General features: G+C 38.6%; 1 protein-coding gene across 1 annotated transcript; it reads right to left on the minus strand.

Annotated features, from left to right (window-relative positions):
• Positions 1–1,396: 1,396 nt before the first annotated feature.
• On the minus strand, positions 1,397–19,097 carry LOC115962296 (E3 ubiquitin-protein ligase UPL2-like). Its single transcript, XM_031081201.1, has 17 exons — positions 18,979–19,097; positions 18,645–18,767; positions 15,410–15,505; positions 15,097–15,303; positions 8,376–14,919; positions 7,153–8,252; positions 6,749–7,045; positions 6,446–6,650; positions 5,611–5,888; positions 5,220–5,515; positions 3,625–4,744; positions 3,398–3,544; positions 3,193–3,273; positions 2,807–3,032; positions 2,591–2,730; positions 1,894–2,000; positions 1,397–1,759 (listed from the first exon to the last, which is right to left on the minus strand). Exons 2-17 carry the CDS (start codon positions 18,738–18,740, stop codon positions 1,657–1,659), a joined length of 11,043 nt encoding a protein of 3,680 aa, XP_030937061.1. The 5' UTR covers positions 18,741–18,767; positions 18,979–19,097; the 3' UTR covers positions 1,397–1,656.
• Between the last annotated feature and the right edge of the window lie 676 nt (positions 19,098–19,773).

The following is a 19,773-nucleotide window of genomic DNA, read 5'->3' on the forward strand; positions in this document are numbered from 1 at the left end:
GTTTTATAGTATGTATAGAATAGGTAAAAAACCCTAATTCTAATTGACTTAGAAAATCTCAATTATTAAATTACAAAAATACCATTGATTCTAGGAAATTAAATATAAATAAATAAATAAATAAATAAAAAATCATAACTCTATTAACTAGTAATATCTAATATACAATTGACAATAAAAACTAGCCTTTGAATAAGCACGTGTTCAAAGGCCCTTCCCATTTTTTATTTAACTATAAAAATTAAAATTCTATATAAACAATTTTACACCATTTATGAATGAAGACAAATTGAATCTGCGAAGGAAAAGAAAATTGTTCAATTATTTGAACAAGCAAATAAGAATAAATCATATTGAATGGTGCGAATAAAATAAAATAAGCCCCCCCCCCCAGAAGAAAAAAAAAATTGTTAGATGCAATAGAGGAAGCCATGAACAGAAATCTTATGCCCCTTCACCAGCAGCAAAATGGTGTCACCAACTACAAATACCTTGATATTATTCTAGTAGAATTTGGGCATGAAATGATATGATGTTTTGGTGCAATGAAGTGGGAGAAGTTAGGAAATCATGGATTCATGATTGTGTCTTGGTTTTTTTTTTTTTTTTTTTTTTTTTGAATGTTTGAACAATACTATTAATTCAAAAAAAAAAAAAAAGGTGGGTTTCTGCAAAGTTTTTTGGTTTTTTTTTTTTTTTTAAAAAAAAACAAATAGCAAGAGTGTTATAATATGTGAAAAAGGGAGGAACCCAAATAGAATAAACCCTTTCTTTAACTAAAATTATTTAGGAGTTTTATTTAGAATCCACAACTTAAATGACTTTAGAAGACCTTAGAATAGATACAATAGAGGGAGGGTTGTGATTTACCCAAAAAAGAGCGGGTTTGTGGCTAGATTTTTGGTTTTTTTTTTTTTTTTTTTTAATAGCAAGAGTATTATAAAACGTGGAGGAACCAAGTTGGAATAAAATGTTTTTTTTTTTAATTTAACTAAAAGTTAAAGAGTTTTATTTAAAATCCACGGCTTAAATGACTTGAGAAGCCCCTTAAAATAGATACAATGGGCTCTAAAACTAGATAAAGCCTAATAAAAATTTCTTTGCTCTACCGAATTTGGCGCATGCCAAATCAGGACAATACAACACAAAAATTGAAGAGTAAAAAAAATAAAGATAAAGGAACTCGGAATCAAATACCTAGGCTTACTTAGAGCCTCGAAAATTCAGCACTTAAGATTGGAGAAGATACTATACCAGACCATTGGAATAATTTTAATAGAAATTTTATTATCAAGTACCGCATTCTTGACCTAGTCTAATAATTCCTCTTTTTTTCTCTCGTGTATTTCTTTTTTCCTTTTGAACAAGAGAGGGAACTATAATCAGCAAAGTAAAATAGTAAAGAAGAATAAATAAATTTCTTTTGGATGGGAACAAAAGAGTAGTTGCACTAGAAAAAATAAAAAGATTTTGGCAAAATCAAAAACTGCCAAAGAGGCATTTCCCATAGCAAATATACGACTATACAGTATATAAACATGTATTAACCCAGCATATCATGTGCCCACAATTAACACCCCGGATTCCCTTTCTTGATAGATGTTGACATAATCTATATTATCTACATGGCTACTTTGAAGCCTCCCTTAATGATTATCAACCGAATCCAAATCCTTCATTGGCTTCATGAATTGCAAGCAGTAGTCTCTCCTCTAAGTGTTGTTTAGAGGGATACTCTGGTAGATCCAATTGGTTGAAACTGCATAAATCAAGAGTTAAAAATCAGAACATTTATACCAATAACAATGTTAGTAGCAACAGAGTATTAACAAAGATCATAAATTGAAGTTAAGTGATCAAAGACAAGAAATATTTAAGGAAAAAAATATATACCAAGTATGAGCTGAAGGCAAGTGATCGGGGCTGCCATATGCTTTGTGTATCTGAAACTTTTGTGAGCCTGAAATTCCTTGAAGTGCACTGAAACCTTCTAAAGGCACCTGGAAAATTGTAAAGAACAGTGATCAGACCACTAACAAATTAACTCAAAACCCATTATGTGACTAAAAGGCATGCGAAGTATGTACAGAAAACGTATCATTCAGTACAAAAGAGGCATGCTAGTAAAAGAACAAGGCAAGCTAAGTTTGTCACAATATTCAACAATTGGCAGCATCCTGAGACACCAAAACAGAAAGCTGTTGTTGACCTGACAAGAAACAGTGAAAAGCAAGAAAATAGATGACAATTATAGCTGATACTGTTGTAAACCCAGCATTCAAGCTCAGAAACAGGATCAATGGATAGATCAAAAATAAATATGAAGTGGGTGATTGTAAGAGAGTAAGGGATCAAATACTTCAACAATAAGCCAACAAACATCACAGGCATGTCCATGTGCATATACTCAAGACCAAATCACATCCTTTGAAATTAAACAGATTTGTTATTTAGAGGTCTGGCAGATTAAAGATATTTGTTATTAGAAGTCTGGCAGAACAAAATCACATTCTTTGAAATTAAGAGTTTTGTTCAATAGATTATAGATCTGAGAGAAAATATGTTACAAAAAGGGAATGAAAGAAAATACCTTAGAGGTGCCTGTCACAAACTGCAAAAGACGAGCCTTATCCTCCTTGCTGAAACCCTGAGAAACTTCCCAAAACCACTGAATCACAGGAGATGCAGGACTATATCCAGAATACTCAGTATTGGCCCTCATATCATCCACTGAAATACAGATGCAAAAAAAGATTAATCAAGTACAAGGGGTAGAAAGATTAATCAAGTAATGAAGGAAACTCACGATCAATATCAGGAAGCCCACTAATCAATAATTCAAGTTCCTTGTCATTGAAGATAGAAATTAATTCCCTAGGAATTAATTCAATAAACCCTTCCATAAAGGCATTTATTTGAGGACGAATAGCAGTCGTTAACCGATGTTCAGCAACTAGATCAACATATTCATGTTTATTCTCCTCAGTAACTTTCATATTCCGTCCACCAGGAATGAGTTCATAGTCCGTCACCTGCATTAGATTCACCACATGTGAACTTCTTCTTTTTTGATAAGTAGATTCACCACATGTAAACATAACAACAATGTTTTTCACCAGAGAAACCAAAGTTCATAAAGGAGCCTGGAAAATCCTTTCTTTTTTGGATGAGTTAGTCTGGAAAAATCCTTACCTCTGTTCTTTCATACAATATCAGCTTCTCCTCATCAGCATCAATGCTAAATGTAAGATCCAGAACATCACTAATATCATTCTGCGAAGGCAAATAAGCAATCATGTGAGAAAAATTAGAGGAAAACAAGAACATTTTCTTTTTTTGACAGATGGAAAACTAAGAACATACACAGAGGGGGGGGGAAGAGTTGCACGTAGCCTACCTCAAGCATCCACTTAAGGTTTTTAAAGTAATCAGGATCAATGGCTTCAATGTCATGATAAGTAACTTTTGCCCCCAATATATGCTTGTAGAAAGATCTAGTGAAATGGACATCCAAGAGTTGCCCATCAAAAAGTGCTTTTCCAACCTGAAAAGGTAAGAAGGCATAAGCAAAAACCACACAACCAGCATCTCAGCCCAATACACACAACAAAATAACATACTCACCACTCGTCCAACAAATTTGAAATATGAAAGATGTTCTGTTTGGAAAACAGAGTTAGGGTTTGGCTGAAATGTTGATTCATTGCCCACTGTTGTAAAAAGCAGTGCTCCCTTGTCAAAAATAACCCTGGATAGCAATTGGTACCACTCCCTTGTAAGTCCACCTGCATCAATACCTTCCTCTCCTTGAAAGTGAACTGTCAACCTTCCCTTCAGATCTTGAGTGGATCTCATACGCAGCTGATTATATGAATCTTCAAGAATGTAAGCTCTCCTCACAGAAATTCTTAAAGGACTGTGATGATGATCATGTTGATGTTTGATTTTTGATCTGAAGTGAGCACGCTTGTTGTCAAAATCAATGAATCTAGGAACCTTCAGCATGAGGGAGAACGATTTCTCCAGCAACCCAGGGTTTTGCCGAAGGAAAGCATTTAGCAACTTCCTATGCTTCTCTGAAAACTTAACAAAAGCAATGTTTTTGTCATCAACTTTCAAAGCATGGCCTGAGGTTTTCTGTTGGCCAGCAGAAGTGCTAGCATCCTCAACCTCTGAAACTGCAGCAACACTAAATTCATGACTAGAGCCTGGCTGCACTGGATGTAACTTCTCACACACCACAAAGAAAGATTCTATGTATGGTAAGATGTTCTGAGAACCCGCAGGAAGTGGCGTCATTACACCAGAGGGTTTAGAGGTGGATGTTTTAGATGAAGTTAGCAAATCAGGCACTGAATCTGAATAAGTCTCTATTTTACTTATGCAAGTGCTCAGATCCAGCCATAGAGGCTCCAAAGCTGAATTAATGTCCCAAACCTGAGAAAGAGCAGCTGTATACTCCTTTTCAGGAAGAATTTTTGGATCATTCTCTTTCTCTTTCAGTGATGCAACAAGAGAGCTTAATGCCTGCAGAACCCTTAAGATTGCAGATCCATCAGAAGATGATGTACTGAGGAGTGCATCCAAAGTTTCACCAAACGTGCCTAACTCAGACATAGCAGATCTAGCCAAACCTTGAACAGCTACTGCTAGCTCAGTAATAAAAAGACGACAATGAGTTGGAGCATTTGCCACCAATTTCTTCATTACCTCCGCCACTAGAGCATATGCATTATCTGACAACCTGGGGACATGATTTGTCAGAGTAAGTGTATATACTAGTCAATGTGAAAAGCCAAAATGAAATCCACTCTGAACACAAATATTCAAACCAAATCGGTAGACATGTCACAATTAACTTAATAGAAGCAACAGTGCAAGTGTGGGTCAGTCCTGTATCAAATACATGCTGAGTGTTCCATGGCCATCTCTAACCACAATAATGTCTGTACAGCAGATGCATTAGGTACAACTCATGAGTGAGACATGGCCTAACCACCCCCTTCCCCCCAACAAAAAAATAAAAAACACACACAAAAGCCATTACACATATATATCAATGAATGGACGGAAGGGAAAACATTTCAATAGTGTACACCCAAAACATGGCCAACAAGAGAAATCCAGCTATCCAGGTTTTAGTAGTCAAAAGTATAACAGTTCGTAGGATACAATGGCAGAAAAAATGCAATTCATATACGCCAAAAGCCACAACATACCCCTCTCGAGCAAGCAATGCGCATAGAAGTCTAAGTTCTGCTTGCGGCAGGCTAAGCAGTACAGTTCGAGAATCAACTTCCTTAGGTGCATCAGAAGTGGTGGGTTTGGAAGAATCAACATCTTTTGACGATGTGGAAACCCCGGAAGAAATTTGGCCAGGTTCTCTATTCATCCCAACATCTGATGTGGAACTTTCTGGACCAGATGGTTGTTCAGAAGCAGATGCCCCAGATTTGTCAGATATATCTGACTTACCTTGAGCATTATCAACGATAACCTCCAATAAGTGAAGAAGCTGAAGAAAAGAACATACAATCATGTCAGCCTTATGAACAAAGACTAAAAGAACCAATATAAGAAAACCAAATACTGCATCGTGCAAAGCATCACCTGTTCAAGATGCGCTATACTCCTCAAATAAAGGGGTTGACTCAAGAGGCTCAAAAGCAACGAAAGGGATATATATCCTTCTTGATTCTCACTCCTATCCATTTCATCTTTTTCAACAACCATCACAGCTTTACCCCGTCCCTGATCAGCATTTTCTGGCTCTAGTAAAGCAGGGTGAGGCAGCCTAAATTGAAGCAAAATCTTTGCCACAAATGGGTGATTCCGAGCCAAATATGTAAGAGTTTCAAGAATTCGCCGAGATACCAAGGGGGGAACACCTACAAGAACAAATACATGGTAAGCTGGTGACTAGTTGCCTACTACTACATGTCAAAATCACTGACATCACAACAAATGTCTTTTTATGCATGTCAAAATCACTGAGCTGCAACAAAAGAGTTTTAAAAATCCGTCAAAAGTATTCTATTTTTTCTTTTTTTAAGGATAATTCGACAGTTGGAGCCTAGAGGGGGATTTGAACCCTAGATGTCTCGGTTGGAAACACCAGCTACAAGGCTCTTGGCATCCATCAAAAGTCATTTTAACTATTTCTAACCTCTCTCCTGTCCATTTTAAAACTCAAAAAACAAAGATTTACATTTTTCATACTACCACTCGGACTGCGAAGAAACATAGATTAACACTAGATAGAACCTGATCAACACTGAGTAGCCTCAACATCCTTCAAAGCACCAGGAGCTCAAATTACAATGTATACGTCAATCAACAGATAATCTACGACCATGGTCCACACATTCTTGAACAAGCTTGACTCAGTAACAATCATGTGGACAACCAAAACTTTCACATGGATAGATTAAATAAGAAGTCTTACCGTCAAAAGACTGAGGACGTGAATACATCACATTACTCTGGCAAGCATAAAGCCGAAAAGAAGGCTCAGCAGCACTCAAGTTGTTTACATGCTTTCTTGTATCAAGCATTAACATGTCCATAAGAATCTTCACCAGAGAAGTTCTGGTTTCATAATGAGCGCATAAATTCAAAAGAAGCCTCTGCAGCTGACCTTTGTAAAGCGGCTGCAAAATTATGTCCATTTAATGGAATGATCATGTTACTCAAAAAAATATGCATTGATCATGAAGGAGAAGACATATGGACATATCAAAGTTTATACCTGAACTACACGAAGCAGCCTAATCATGGCATGCAAGGCATCTGTGTCAACCAGAGGAGCTCCATCAGCTTCAACTAGCTTGGCTCCAACCAACCTACGGGCAACACTCCCCCCAGCTCTTCCAAGTCCAGATCCTATACCTTCATCTCTTCTTGAAGGCTCACCTCTGCGATTCCTGTACATACCAAAGATGGTGCGACTATATCGGTGTGCAAATCGTTCACGTAACATATTTGCCTCCGCAACAAGAGCAGGCGTGAGATTTGCAAGGATAGCATCAGATGAAGTTAATAGAACCTGATGGAGAAACATATGAAAACTGTAAAGAGACTCACTTTCAATTCTACATTTGTTTCGCTAATTACTAAATAAACGTAGAAAACACACTCCTAAGGACAAAGTACCTCTTCCCGCAAATCTGAAGGAAATGTTGCAATTATTGAGACTGTGTCCATTTCAACGGGTTGACCTTCCAGCTCCTGAGATTGATGTAGCCTTTGTGCTTGCTGCTGTGCTAGAACTTCAGCTCGGATATCAGGGGGAAGGGCTGCAAGGAATTCTGGATCAATATCTCCAGCATTCTGTGGTTCAGCATTCGAGGGCTGAGCAACTTGACCCTGTTGTGCGGAAAGAACTTCAGCACGCAACTCCTCTGGAAGAGCATCCAAGAATGCAGGATCAATTGCCCCAGGACCAGCATCACTATTGATTTGCTGTTCTGCAGCTGGACCATCCTGATCTGCTTCTCGGCTAGAACCTTCTGAAACTTCAGTTACACTATGAAGAGATGCATCTCTCCCACCAACAGCAGTTGAATTCCCAAAAGACACAACTGTCCTTCTTGCACGAGCTGCCTGTGCATCACCCAACGGCATTCTATCTGCAGAATTTTGCCTTTCTCCTCCATCATCATGGCCATCAGCACTTCCAATTTCAACATCTAGGCTTCGAAGGCTCTCGCCTATCGTTGCCCCACTTCCACTACTTGCTTGGCTCACAGCTTCAACATCTCGTACAGCTGCGTCATTGTGTTCAAACTGCATTTCAACAGATTGTGATTGTGCACTGGACACATCTGTTCCTTGTAGAGACTCACTAGCAGTAGGCCTTTCATTAGCATTGCCAGAGCTATCGATTACTGCAGTTGGACGTGATGCATTACCAGAGTCATTGTTTACATTGCTTTCAAGAGCAGTTTCAGGCCTTGCACCTGCTTCTGATTCCTGTAACTGATCGCCTTCGCCTTTACTTTGAGGCTCCTCTGCTGTTGTGTTCTGTTGAGAAGGCTGCTCAGGTGTCGGTCGCCTCAATTGGGAAACAAGCAGCTCCTCGAGGCCTTGTGGCACAACACCTGCATTTGAACCACTGGTTTGCTGGCTATCATCTATCCACAAGTTTAAACGGTGTCCATGGCGCCCATTCCTCAGGGATCGGAAAATAGAATCCAACCGTGATGAGGTGCTATCCAAGTTCCTATCTGAAAAGACCATGTCACGGGCATTATCTGCAACAGAGGGTTCCAGCATCAGAGGTAAAGAACTTTAATTATTAACATAGATGAAAGAATTAAGCCACAACCAAATGTAAGAATCCAAGGTCTAAAAAACCATCTATGGAAGGAGCTTACCAGATTGCCGAGGAGCAGCTGAGTGTGCTGAGGATGAAGGTCCCAGTAGAAGAGGATGTCTTGATGGGGTAACATTGTCACCAGTTCTGCCCAAAAGACTGTAGATGGATGTAGTACGCCCTTCACGTCTAGAACCAAAAACTTCAACTGGCATCACATGGAGAGTTTCATTGGGGAAACTGTCTCTACCAAAAACCTCAATATGATCTAAAACATTTATTCCATTTATGCCCTCCTCCAGCCTAAGTATTACTCCATCCTCATCATCCTCATCATCTTCTTCTTCTTCCTCCATTATTTCCTCATCAAAATCATCATCATCAATCTCATGATCATCTTGATCCGTGTCAGGATGGGGCAGATGGTGGACTTCATCTTCCTCCAAATCATTATGCTCCTCATCATCCTCATCGTCATCTTCATCAACTTCATCCCCATCATCCCCAGACATCTCCTCATCATCATCTTCATCAAGATTCTCTTGTCCATGAGGCTGGACTTCAAATTGTAATTCAACAGTATCAATGCCATTGTCAAGACCCCTCGCATCATCAGAATTTTCATGCATATAGTCGTCCCCAGTAGCAGGACCAAAACTTCCATCAAGATCTTGGTCATGTTCCATGTCATCTGTAACAGCCTCAGAGCCCCCATAAGTTTGGACAGCATTATAAGGCTCAACATTATCAGCTGGCTCAGAATCATGATTGAATTGAGATGCTGTTTCCATAGACTGAGACATGTCACCAGTATTATCCGTTCTTCCAGGTTGAGTAAGATCAGAAGGTTTTGTTGAGTTATCACCCTTCATATCAGCAGCATGGATGTGTTCCTTGGTTACCAACTCCAGAGCTTTAATTAGACCCGTAACAACTTTAGGCGAGTCAGCATGGTCCAGGTCCAACACTTGGAGAGTACGAGTCAATGACTTAACCAGACCAACATCTATAAATGTGGCAGAAGCTTCTGCTAGAATGTATGCACCAGTAGGTGTACGAGCGCCCAGTACATCATTAAGCAGATCGACAAAAGCAGGGATATTATTTCCTGGTGGGCTAGAACCATTACATGAATCAACAAACTCATTAAATATACAATTGATCTCAGTTAAAACCCTCCTCCTTGCTTCTGTGGAGCGGACACAAGACGCAACCAAAAACTGGCTAGCCCTGGTTGCTAGTTTATGCCTCCAGTCGCCATCTATTTTCTTGTCCTTTTTTGAACTCCGAGAATATAAAAGAAACTTGTGAAGAATGTGATGAAATACTCCACCCATGTGTACAACAGGAAGAACCTTTTGTTGAGCACCCCTGCAACTACTAATCTCAGCATCTCTCCGAAGAAGAATGTGCACAGATGAAGCATACATCAACAGAATCTCAGTCAAAAACTTCAATATAAATACAATCTTTGCAAGTGATGCAGAAGCTTCATCACCATTGGCTTCATTCTCTTCAGATGTGGTGGCAATGGCTTTTCCTTTTCCCTTAATCGCAGTGACATCAATGTCCATGTCAGTTGATGATGGGGTATCAAAAACATCCACACCCACATCATCTTTCAGGGGAGGAATAAAAGTACAAACAGAATCTAAAAGAAGCTCAATCACATTTATAAAGCTCTGAGGAGATTTCCGATGAACTTTGACACTCTTTGAATTCAGATCATTACTTTTTCCATGCTCTGTCCCAGAAGCAACTGAATTGACATTACCCAAAGAAACTTTCCCTTCAGTAGTTTGTATTTTTTCTTTCTCCAACGATTTTTCTTTCTCTTTGAACTTATCCTTGTCACGATCTTTCAGCAAGACAACATAGGGCCTTTCCCCAACCATCTCAACTTGGCACACAGACTGAGCAGCCTGCATAAAGACTACTGGATCCCGTGAAATAACAGAGTTTAAATTTGACAGGAAGTTACGGGGAGTGACTCTTCCATTTGAATGCCTATTAGTGGCAGCCACAAAACTGTGCTTTATCTCAGATTCCATTGCCTGCTGGAGTGTTTGAGGATCTTCAAGAACATGACGGATAATAGAAGCAGCCAAATTGTCAAACCCAGGAAAAAGGCTACTTGTTGGCAAAGAAAGCAGTAAGCTTAATCCCCCAGCATCAAAAAAACTAACAGCAACAGAATGAGTTCTGGTAAGAGTAGAGCATAGTTGGAGAACAGCATGCATCGTCTCAGAGGGAAGCTGGTTCTTGATGCAACTACAAGCAATCTCAATAAGCCTCTTCTGCTCGTGTATATCTGTATGCTTTGGAACTAATCCCAATGCAGACTGCAATCTGGCTTGCTTATCCTCATCAATGCTGATAGATGCCTGCTGACTATTAACATCGTCACGCTTCAACTGCTCTACAATTTCAGAATTCAATTTTTGATCCACCTGCAAGAGCCGGTCAACAGCAAGAAAAGCAGTTGTTACCCACATAGGAACCTGGCATTTCTCCCTTCCAACCAATCCAGAACACCACTGCGAAAGTAGATCTGAGGCAACTGCAACCAGACCATTCTTTGTAGCAATTTCTCGTGACACTTCATCTTCATTAAGAATTAGTGCAAGAACATGAAAAAGAGCAGATAGCATGGTGCTATTTCCACTTTCAGCAATCAAACTACAATCCCTAACTCGGTCAACAATGAAGGAGATGACATTAGACCTGTATTGTCCATCATTTTGGGAGCATATCATCACAAGCAGGTCTCGAACTGGAAAAGCAAGAGAGTCCTTCATCTGCAGAAGCTTAGTACAAGTAGATAACAACTCCTCAACAGGAGGAAGTTGGACCATCTCTTCTTCAAGCTGCTGGGTATTGTCGTTGGCAATCGCTTCCTTTGTGTCTGATTCAGAGTTCCCAAGGGACATGGCAAGTGCACGAGCAAGTTCATCATCTTCTTGAGTTTCCTCTGGATGGGAGAACAACCACTCCATTGCTAACTCCACACTGTTTGATCCAACTTGCCTCAGAGCTTCTTCAGCACGAGACCTGGAAAAACCCATCTCAACAATTGTTGAAATAGTAGTTTCATTAGGAGGGGGCCCCGTCAGACGAGTACCAGTGCTATTGACATTTTTCACTTCAATCCCAGAATAGACATGTCTAATTATAGTAATAATAGAAGTAATGAAATCATAACTGCAATCAACAAACTGAGTGTTAGTCCACACAGGAAGCACTGCCTTCAGCACCATGGACTGAAGAACCTTTACAAAAGTCTCTGCATCCCGTGGGAAGGGCACATTACTAGTTGTTAGAGGATGAGCAAGCAAGTGTTTTGTAAAAGGAGCTAATATGAAAGATGAGGTCACCAAGTGGTCCATAAGTTTCCCATAGCTAGCTAGAGGACCATAAATCCATGAATGATCTGTATCTTCATTTTCATCCTGCTTTACAATCCCATCATCAGTTTCCATGGGAGATGCAGGAGTCCTGTTGATGGCAAACAGCAGTTGACTGGTGGCTTCAAATGTCGTCAAAACTGATTGAATAACTCCATGCCCGTACAAGCAATTCAGCAGAACAGGATTACAGGAATCTGGCCTGTCCAGTAGAAAGCCATCGATAAAATCAATAACCTTACCGAAGTACCGACACTTTGTTGATATGGACGCCTCAGTTCCAGAAGGAACTACATGACCCCCAAAATTCATGTGATCCAGTGCAATGGATGCAAAAGTAGAAGCCACTGATTTTGAAGAAGGGGAAACATTCAAAACATCATCCCGTCGACGAGAAGGAAGCAACATTACCTTCCCCAACTCTTGAAACAAATGTGTAATGTGAAAAGAAAGTGACCTCACCATGTCACAGCAAGAAGTATAATAGGATCTCTGCTTATCAGATTCCTTTCTACCAACATCTCCAGCAGCATCTGAATGATGGAATTGATTACTGGCTCCAAATCGCAAGTTTGAAGGACTATCAGTACGTCTTTGTTGAGAGCTGGTAGGACGACCAAGATCACGATATATGTTTAAAAGGTCAAAAAACTGGGATTCAATACTCCATCCAGACGTCCTCCTCCTCAGTAATGGATCAAGTATCTGCCTGAAAGAGTTGAATCTTTGCTCTTCTGTTCCATTTGTACTCGTTTCTGACTGTTGTGACTCAGAGGTAGAACCAACACCATCATCCTCTACCTCAGGCTTGACATCTTCAAGAAGAGAGATCTGCCACAGAACTTCTCGATGTACACGCCCAATATCTTCCAGAACATCCTTACTACCATTTCCGAATTCTGTAAGCAATGCACTTGCCCAACGGTTGTCTTTTGAGGCAGCAAGAAACAAAAGGAACTCAACAAGGAAAAGTGAAGAAAATATTCCACTATCCTGTGCCATTTTTGGATCCAGCAAAAAGGACCCTGAAGCCACTCCAAATCCAGTCAAAGCATTCTTCAGATGGTCTCTGAGAGAGGAACAGAAAGCACGTGCTAGTGGAGCAGAGTGATTTTGAGTAAAACCTTTGAAAACCATGGTGCTATGCAAAGCAATAGACATCCCATCAAATGACTGTGCAATACTAGGCCTTAGAAGAAGCTTCAGTAAAGCTTCAATTCCCAACTTCTCCACAAATAACCGACATGTTTCAGAGTTTTCCATAGTCCTGTGAACCAGTACCATCAAATGAAAGATGCACAGCTGGATGAACTGCTCATCATTGATCCCTTCTGTGGCTGAATCAACTTTTTCAACCAAACAGCAATGGCCTTCACTGCCTTTGTCTTCAGGATCCATTTCCATTTCAGTGCCCCCACCTAATTTCCCCAAAGACCCTGTACAGCTACTGTCCCCAAAAGAAGCAATCTTATTAACAATTTCTATGATAATATCAACACCAGTGCTTCTCAGAGAAGATACGTGGCGTAAAAGCTCTTCCACAGCATTTGCCAAAGGAACAATAGCATCATTCATTGCCGTAACATATTTCTTACTGGTGAAAATGTCAACAAGAAACCGTAATGCTGAAGCTTCCTTCACTGCCTCTAAGCCTTTGGCATTAAGGCAAATGGCACCAAGACCATTAGGAACACATGTCAGAGCCTTTGACGAAGGCAGTATACCAGCTCTCACCGATGATAAAAAGGCAGCTGGAAGACCCAAATCATCCAGAGCAGGAAAACATGTTGGGTCTTTGTGGATTATCTCACTCATAACAGTCACAGCTGAATAATAAATGTCACCTCCAAATTTATCTACATTGCCAAATATCAGTGACAGTGTAGCAGGTAAAGAACTTTCATGGGAATGTTGGGATCTAGTAGAGTTGCCAGGGGCATAGGTGGCAGACCCAAGTGCCTTCAGTGAAACCTTAATAAGCCTTTTCTGGGAGTACAACTGATCATCACTGTGTCTTGAGCTCTCACCAATGATCATTGAATTATCACTAGCCCCAGCTAAACCAATAACCCTATGTACTTCTATCTGCAGTCTTTGAGCCAAAAGCTCAACTCCACCCAACTCTTTAAACAGGGAAACAGCTGAACTACTGTAATCCATGAGCTTTTGTAGAGTTTTAACAGCATAACAGACAAGATGCATATGGGTAGGATCAGAATCCTCCAAAAGAGGTAAGAATGTAGGAACCATGCCTGACCCCCTAATATTACTCCCGGAACTCGAGGATGAAACAACATGGAGCAAATAGAAGTGAAGAAGTGCTTCAACAAAGGCAAGTGAGGATGGATCATTGGAGGTCTTCAGCGATAAAACAGCCCTCTGGAGCACATTCAGAAGTATCATGCGATTCCCCCCAGCAAAACTGATACTAGATCCACTCAAAATCCGTGCCCGCTCATGAGATGATGTGTATGCGGCTAACTGAGCTCCCAAGGCAAGCATTGCAAGTGTCCTAATGGTTCCAGAAACAGATTCTTCAGACCGCACAATCCTTATTAACTCATTTGTATACTCTGGCTCATTAGCAAAAAATGACACAAGTTCGTCATGAGCATCATTAGACTGAACAAGCACAACAAATGCAAGAAGGCAAATCCGGCTGTACAGCCTGCATATTCTGGGTGAACGGAAAGCATGAGCATATCTAATTCTTGTTAGCAAAGGAAACCGGAGCTCAGGAGGTACATTGTACTGCTCAATGCACTGTTTCAACAGTAACAGATCATCCTCCTTCCGTAAATGCAGATCCGGTATCTGTATAACTCTCAAACTAGAAGCACTTTGATTGCCTCTATTTTCCTCAGTGCTTTGAGCATTAAGCCCATGCATTTCAAAATAAAGGGTAGAGCCTATCCGGCAATGAGACTTGTCAGAGTCATTTTCTACATCAGATGGGAACAAGCAAAGCCCTTCCTCCTGGGTTCTCTCATTTGCCATTACACAAGAATACAAACCTAAACCCTCCTCCTTGCTTCCCCACCCCTGTGCTAGAGACAGTAGATAGCTGTTCACTGAGCCACAACCAATCAACTTCCCACCTCCATGCAGCTTGGAGGGATTAATTTTCACGAGTGCAGATAGAGTTTCTAGTGTAGCTATAAGAATCTCAGGATCTGTTGATGCAAGTAGGAGTTTGAAATTCTGAAGAGGGAGAAACGGTATAATATATATTAGAAAAGAACCAGTTGAAATAAAAGAGATAATATAATATAATAGCACCAAAAGCTAACAAGGCTCATGATAAAAGATCCGGGTACATAGTTTCATGTCCAACTTTACTCGGTAAAACACATGACTTGTGACACAAAATCAACATACCTCTAAGCCATCAAACGAACTCTTGTTATGACAATTCTCTAAAATTGTTTGCATTACTCGTAAAATTTGTAAAACTGCATGTTTAGGAAATGGACTATCATCTTCTAAAATTTTATCTGACATGAGGAGGTCATTCCTAGAAGAAAGGTATGTCTTGAAATATGTATCAAAATGCAGAAACAGCGGCCTCCAATGGTGAAAGTTCCCCTGTATTAAAAGCAACAAATAAAAAAAAGAAATTTAAAAATTAAAATTTTGAAAATAAAAACAAAACAGAACAGAACTGCATACAGCCGAAATAGCATGCTATTACCTTACTGTACTCCCAACGAAAACCAGAAAGAGGTATTGCTATATCTTGTAATGGACACTGGATCACCTTATCAATAAAGGCTTTGATTTTTGGCGGCTGCATGTTATGATAAAGAGTCAATGTTTTTAGCACATTAAAGTTAGAATAATAATAAGATTTTTTTTTTGGGGACAAGTAAAATTTCATTGATTAAACAGAAAGAGTGCCCACCCATGTACACAAGAAATATACAAGTACACAGAAATTAAACATGAAAAAACTACAACAATCAAACAAATCAGGCAAAGTAGAAAAATAATATTAGACTGAAGCATTCATCCACTTAGAGAAAGTCTTGATGAATAAAAGCCAATGTCATGAAACCCTCAAAAGTCTGAGCATCCCTCTCCCGACAAATACCCCAAATGAGACAATAGGGGATCATGCTCCATATTGGACTGCACCTGCTAACCTTGCCCAACCAACTAGCTAAGAGCACCACAGCACCTCTCGGCATAACCCAGTAAACCACATTCCACAACCCTCTAGCAACAGTGCAATGGAGAAGAAGATGATTCGTAGTTTCCCCATCCCCCTTACACATGCAATACCATCTAACACAACTAATCCCTACCTCCAGTTGAATAAGAACAAGGTAAAAATTGAAGGGAAGTTTCATGTTGACTCAGCCCCCCTTCATGAAATTAATCAATTTATATAATATTTCCTATGATAAGCTAGCAGTAGTTGCTAGTGCAAAGGGGTCAAATCTTCTCCACATTCCTGAGCCCCTGACACCATGCAAGGGGTGCAGTTTACATTCCACAGCCAAAAAAAGCGTGCACACACAGATTGCATACATTACTGCAATGACACCACATAGGTAAACTCAACACATGCAGTAATGTCCGTTTTAAATACTTTGGAAGTTTACAACTTTTTGACAATATAAAATCAATAGCAGCAGAATAAACAATTATTCAAAATAGAAGGTTAAGGAGGACCTATAAAACACACAAACATGAAAAAACAATAAGTAAAAACACATGGAGGACTATAAAATAAACAAATAACAATTTATCATAGGGACTTGGCAACAAACTAAGTACTCAATTTAACAAGGGGAAAAAATTCAGTGACACCATCTGAAAATTGCTGTTAAAATCTCAAAATTAAGAAGTAATATTCAGACTCATTAAAACAGTAACCAAATTCAAAAGGCAGAATTAATCTAAAGAAGCTGGATTTATAGATATGTATGTACCTGTAGATAAATCACGATCCAAATTCTAATGTAAGCACTTTTTTTGTTTAAAAGAGATAAATTGTATTAGAAAAAAAAAATCAACAAGCACACCGGGAGTATACTAGATGAAAATTACACAAGAACTCTAAAATTACAAAGACCATAAAGCTCAAATAGTTTATTCTAATGTAAGCTCGCTTTTAAATACGGGAAAACATATTTTAGTGTTTTAGTTGCAGATTACCTACCATTTCTACCATCTCATCACTCAGATGAATGATCTAGGTATGAAGTGACTAGAACCTAGGTTATCACTGAGATCTGACCTTTTCTACCCCACTGTTTGCATTACAAGTGAAGTTGCATGAACACACCCATATAGTTTTTAAAGTATCAAGTAGGCCTAGTATAAGCACCCATTGATGATTTAAAACCATGTAGAATTAGACAAAAACATATTTGAACAATTTTAACGTATACGTAACAATTAGGTAAACAGTCCAAAAGTGCAACTATGTCATCAAAATTGCTACCTTTGGAAAGCACATTGTCCTTAATAATTACTCACCATGTCATCCTAGTTTAAATTTCAATTTGCACTTTTTCTCCCATAAACAAATTTATTTATGGATCATAATCCTAACTTCACTAAACAAGCATTATGTGCAGAAAACACTTGCTAAATGTAATAAATGCTAACAGAAACCACATATTCATTAAATAAAAAAATAAAATTTCATTCAGTGGTTCCAATTAGTAAGAAAATCAACACAAACTATCATGTGTTTAAACTAATTCAGCATATTGATACTATTATTCATACTATTGGTCTTACATAATTCACAATTTGACTTACAATTGCATACATGTACAAATACATGGAGTTACAATTTATAAATGTTTCTCAACTTCTTATGCCAAAAGCCTTGTAGCTCAACTAGCACCTCTTGGTGTTTCTAACAAAGACGTTTAGGGGTCAAATTCCCACCCCCCCCCCCCCAACAATTGATATATCAAAAAAAATTAAAAATAAGAACTTCTATTGCCTGCGTACTTTTTACTACTAAACCCCACATGCACAATTCTACAAAAAATACAGGCCCAAAAGCTAAACCCTCTGTGAATAAAAATAAGAGCTACAATGACAATCATGCTGTGCAATGACCCAAGCGGAAACAAAAGCTAAAAAAATTATGCAACAACTTGCACCATATACAAAAAAGGAGATTCAAACGGCACTAAATAATGCTTAACAGGGCATAAAAAATAAATAAAATTGATCAGTCACACAAAAATTATAAAAAAAAATTTATTGGTAATTATACACACACCCAGTAGGTCTTGAACCCCACGACCTCACCCTCCACCTTACTCTTAAAAACAAAAGGAGGAGGTGCCATTTGAGCTATATTAGTAACAAAATTATGAAGCAAACCTCTCAGTCAGATAAAACTACAGCCTAGTAGAAGATGAAAAAAAGTTTCTAATAACTGGCCAAATGCCCAAATGGCGGGCTTTTTGAAAAAGTGAAGTTTAAAGTCGTATCTTTAAAAAATAAAAAGCTTAATTTTTTTTATATAAAAGAAGAGCCCTTTGGACTCATCTCTAGCCAGTAAAACCTATTATACCCCACCCGCCAAAACCCGTTGCCGGGTAATTCAAGGGCATTTACTCCTGACTGGTTAAGCAGTTTATGCTCATGCCCCTAAGAGCATTGAAAAATATAAGCTTTACCAAATGGGCACCAATACCAACAGCCAAACACTGATTAAAAATTCTACCCAATTAAAAACAAACCAAAAAAAAACCCTATATATCACCTATATCAAATCTAAAGCAGTCAAAATATACAGGTCAAAAAACAAAAACCCTAACAATTCTGACAAAGCCCTATATTCACAAGCAGCTGCTGTATATATTTCACTCTCTCTCTCTCTCTCTCTCTCTGTATAAATAAACATGTCTATATAGAAATATATAGATATATATGGTTGAATAGCGAAAACTCACGGTCTCGGAGTCGAGTTTAACGGAGGGAACAAAGGAGCCCTCGCCGGACAAAAGTTGCCGCAGCCGCGACGGCAAGGACGATCTTATCGATGTCATCTCACTTCTCCAGACTGGTCTACTTTACTGTTTTTCAAAAACACAAAAACAAAAACAAAAAAATCAGAAACAAGAAAAGAAAAAGAAACAGAAACAGAAATCAAAAGATTGAACTAACACTCAAAACCCTATATTTCAACCAAAACAAGCAAAACACAAAACGCTGCGTTTCGATTCTCCAAAATAGATACACATAGATCGGATTTATACAGAGAAATAGAAGTTAGAGAGAGAGTACCTGAGAGAGGAGAGAGAAGAGAGCGACAGACGAATTCACATCCGAGAAGAAGAAGAGAGAGAGAGATTTTAGAGAGAGAAAGAGAGAGAGAGCGAGAGAAAGAGGCGAACCCCCAAAGAGAAGAGAGAGAGAGAGGGGTTTGAGGGTCTCGCTCGCAGAGTTTTTATTTTGTGTGTGTGTGTGTGTGTGTTTTTTTTTTTTTTTTTTGTATATAATAAACTAAACAAAATGTTGTTGTTGTTGTTGATGGTGGTATAGAATTGAATTTTGCTTTTGTGTTTGTGTTGGTTTAGTTTTGGTAAAAAAAAAAAGAGTAATTTGAAAGGGCCTTGGAAAAGAAGAAAAAAAAGTGAGAGAGAGTATATATATATATATATAGTATGGTGAGAAGCTGACACACACAAACAAACAGTCCTTTCGTTTCGAGTCTTTCGACTACCGGAGGGCCTGACTTGACAAATGCGGTTTTGCATGCCGTGCCCCCCTTACTTTTAACTGTTTACCATTTTCTTTGTTTTAGGCTTTTACTTTTTTTTCTTTTTCTTTTTACTTTAAAAATAAGTTTTACTTTTTTATTTTTTATAATTTTAGGAAATATTTTCCTCATTCAATTATATTTCTTAAAAAATAATATTTTTAAAAAATTTGAAGGAAAAAATGGGTTTTTTTATGACTTTTTATTATCATGATTGTTATGTGTATATAGAAAATTTGTTTATTTGAAAATATATTAAATTTATAAATTATTACATTTATCAAGGAATAACTATTATAATCATTTTAGGGGGAGTTGTT

The sequence above is a fragment of the Quercus lobata genome, chromosome 9, assembly GCF_001633185.2.
Source record: "Quercus lobata isolate SW786 chromosome 9, ValleyOak3.0 Primary Assembly, whole genome shotgun sequence".
Lineage (NCBI taxonomy): Eukaryota > Viridiplantae > Streptophyta > Magnoliopsida > Fagales > Fagaceae > Quercus > Quercus lobata.

Bases quoted from the DNA above. Each gene is read 5' to 3' on its own strand.
- LOC115962296 (XM_031081201.1), bottom strand. From the start codon at position 18,740: ATGACATCGATAAGATCGTCCTTGCCGTCGCGGCTGCGGCAACTTTTG. The intron at 4,745-5,219 runs GTATGTTGTGGC...TCATGTCCCCAG, and splicing joins GCATTGCTTGCTCGAGAGGG to GTTGTCAGATAATGCATATG. The intron at 3,033-3,192 runs GTAAGGATTTTT...AATCTAATGCAG, and splicing joins TATTGTATGAAAGAACAGAG to GTGACGGACTATGAACTCAT.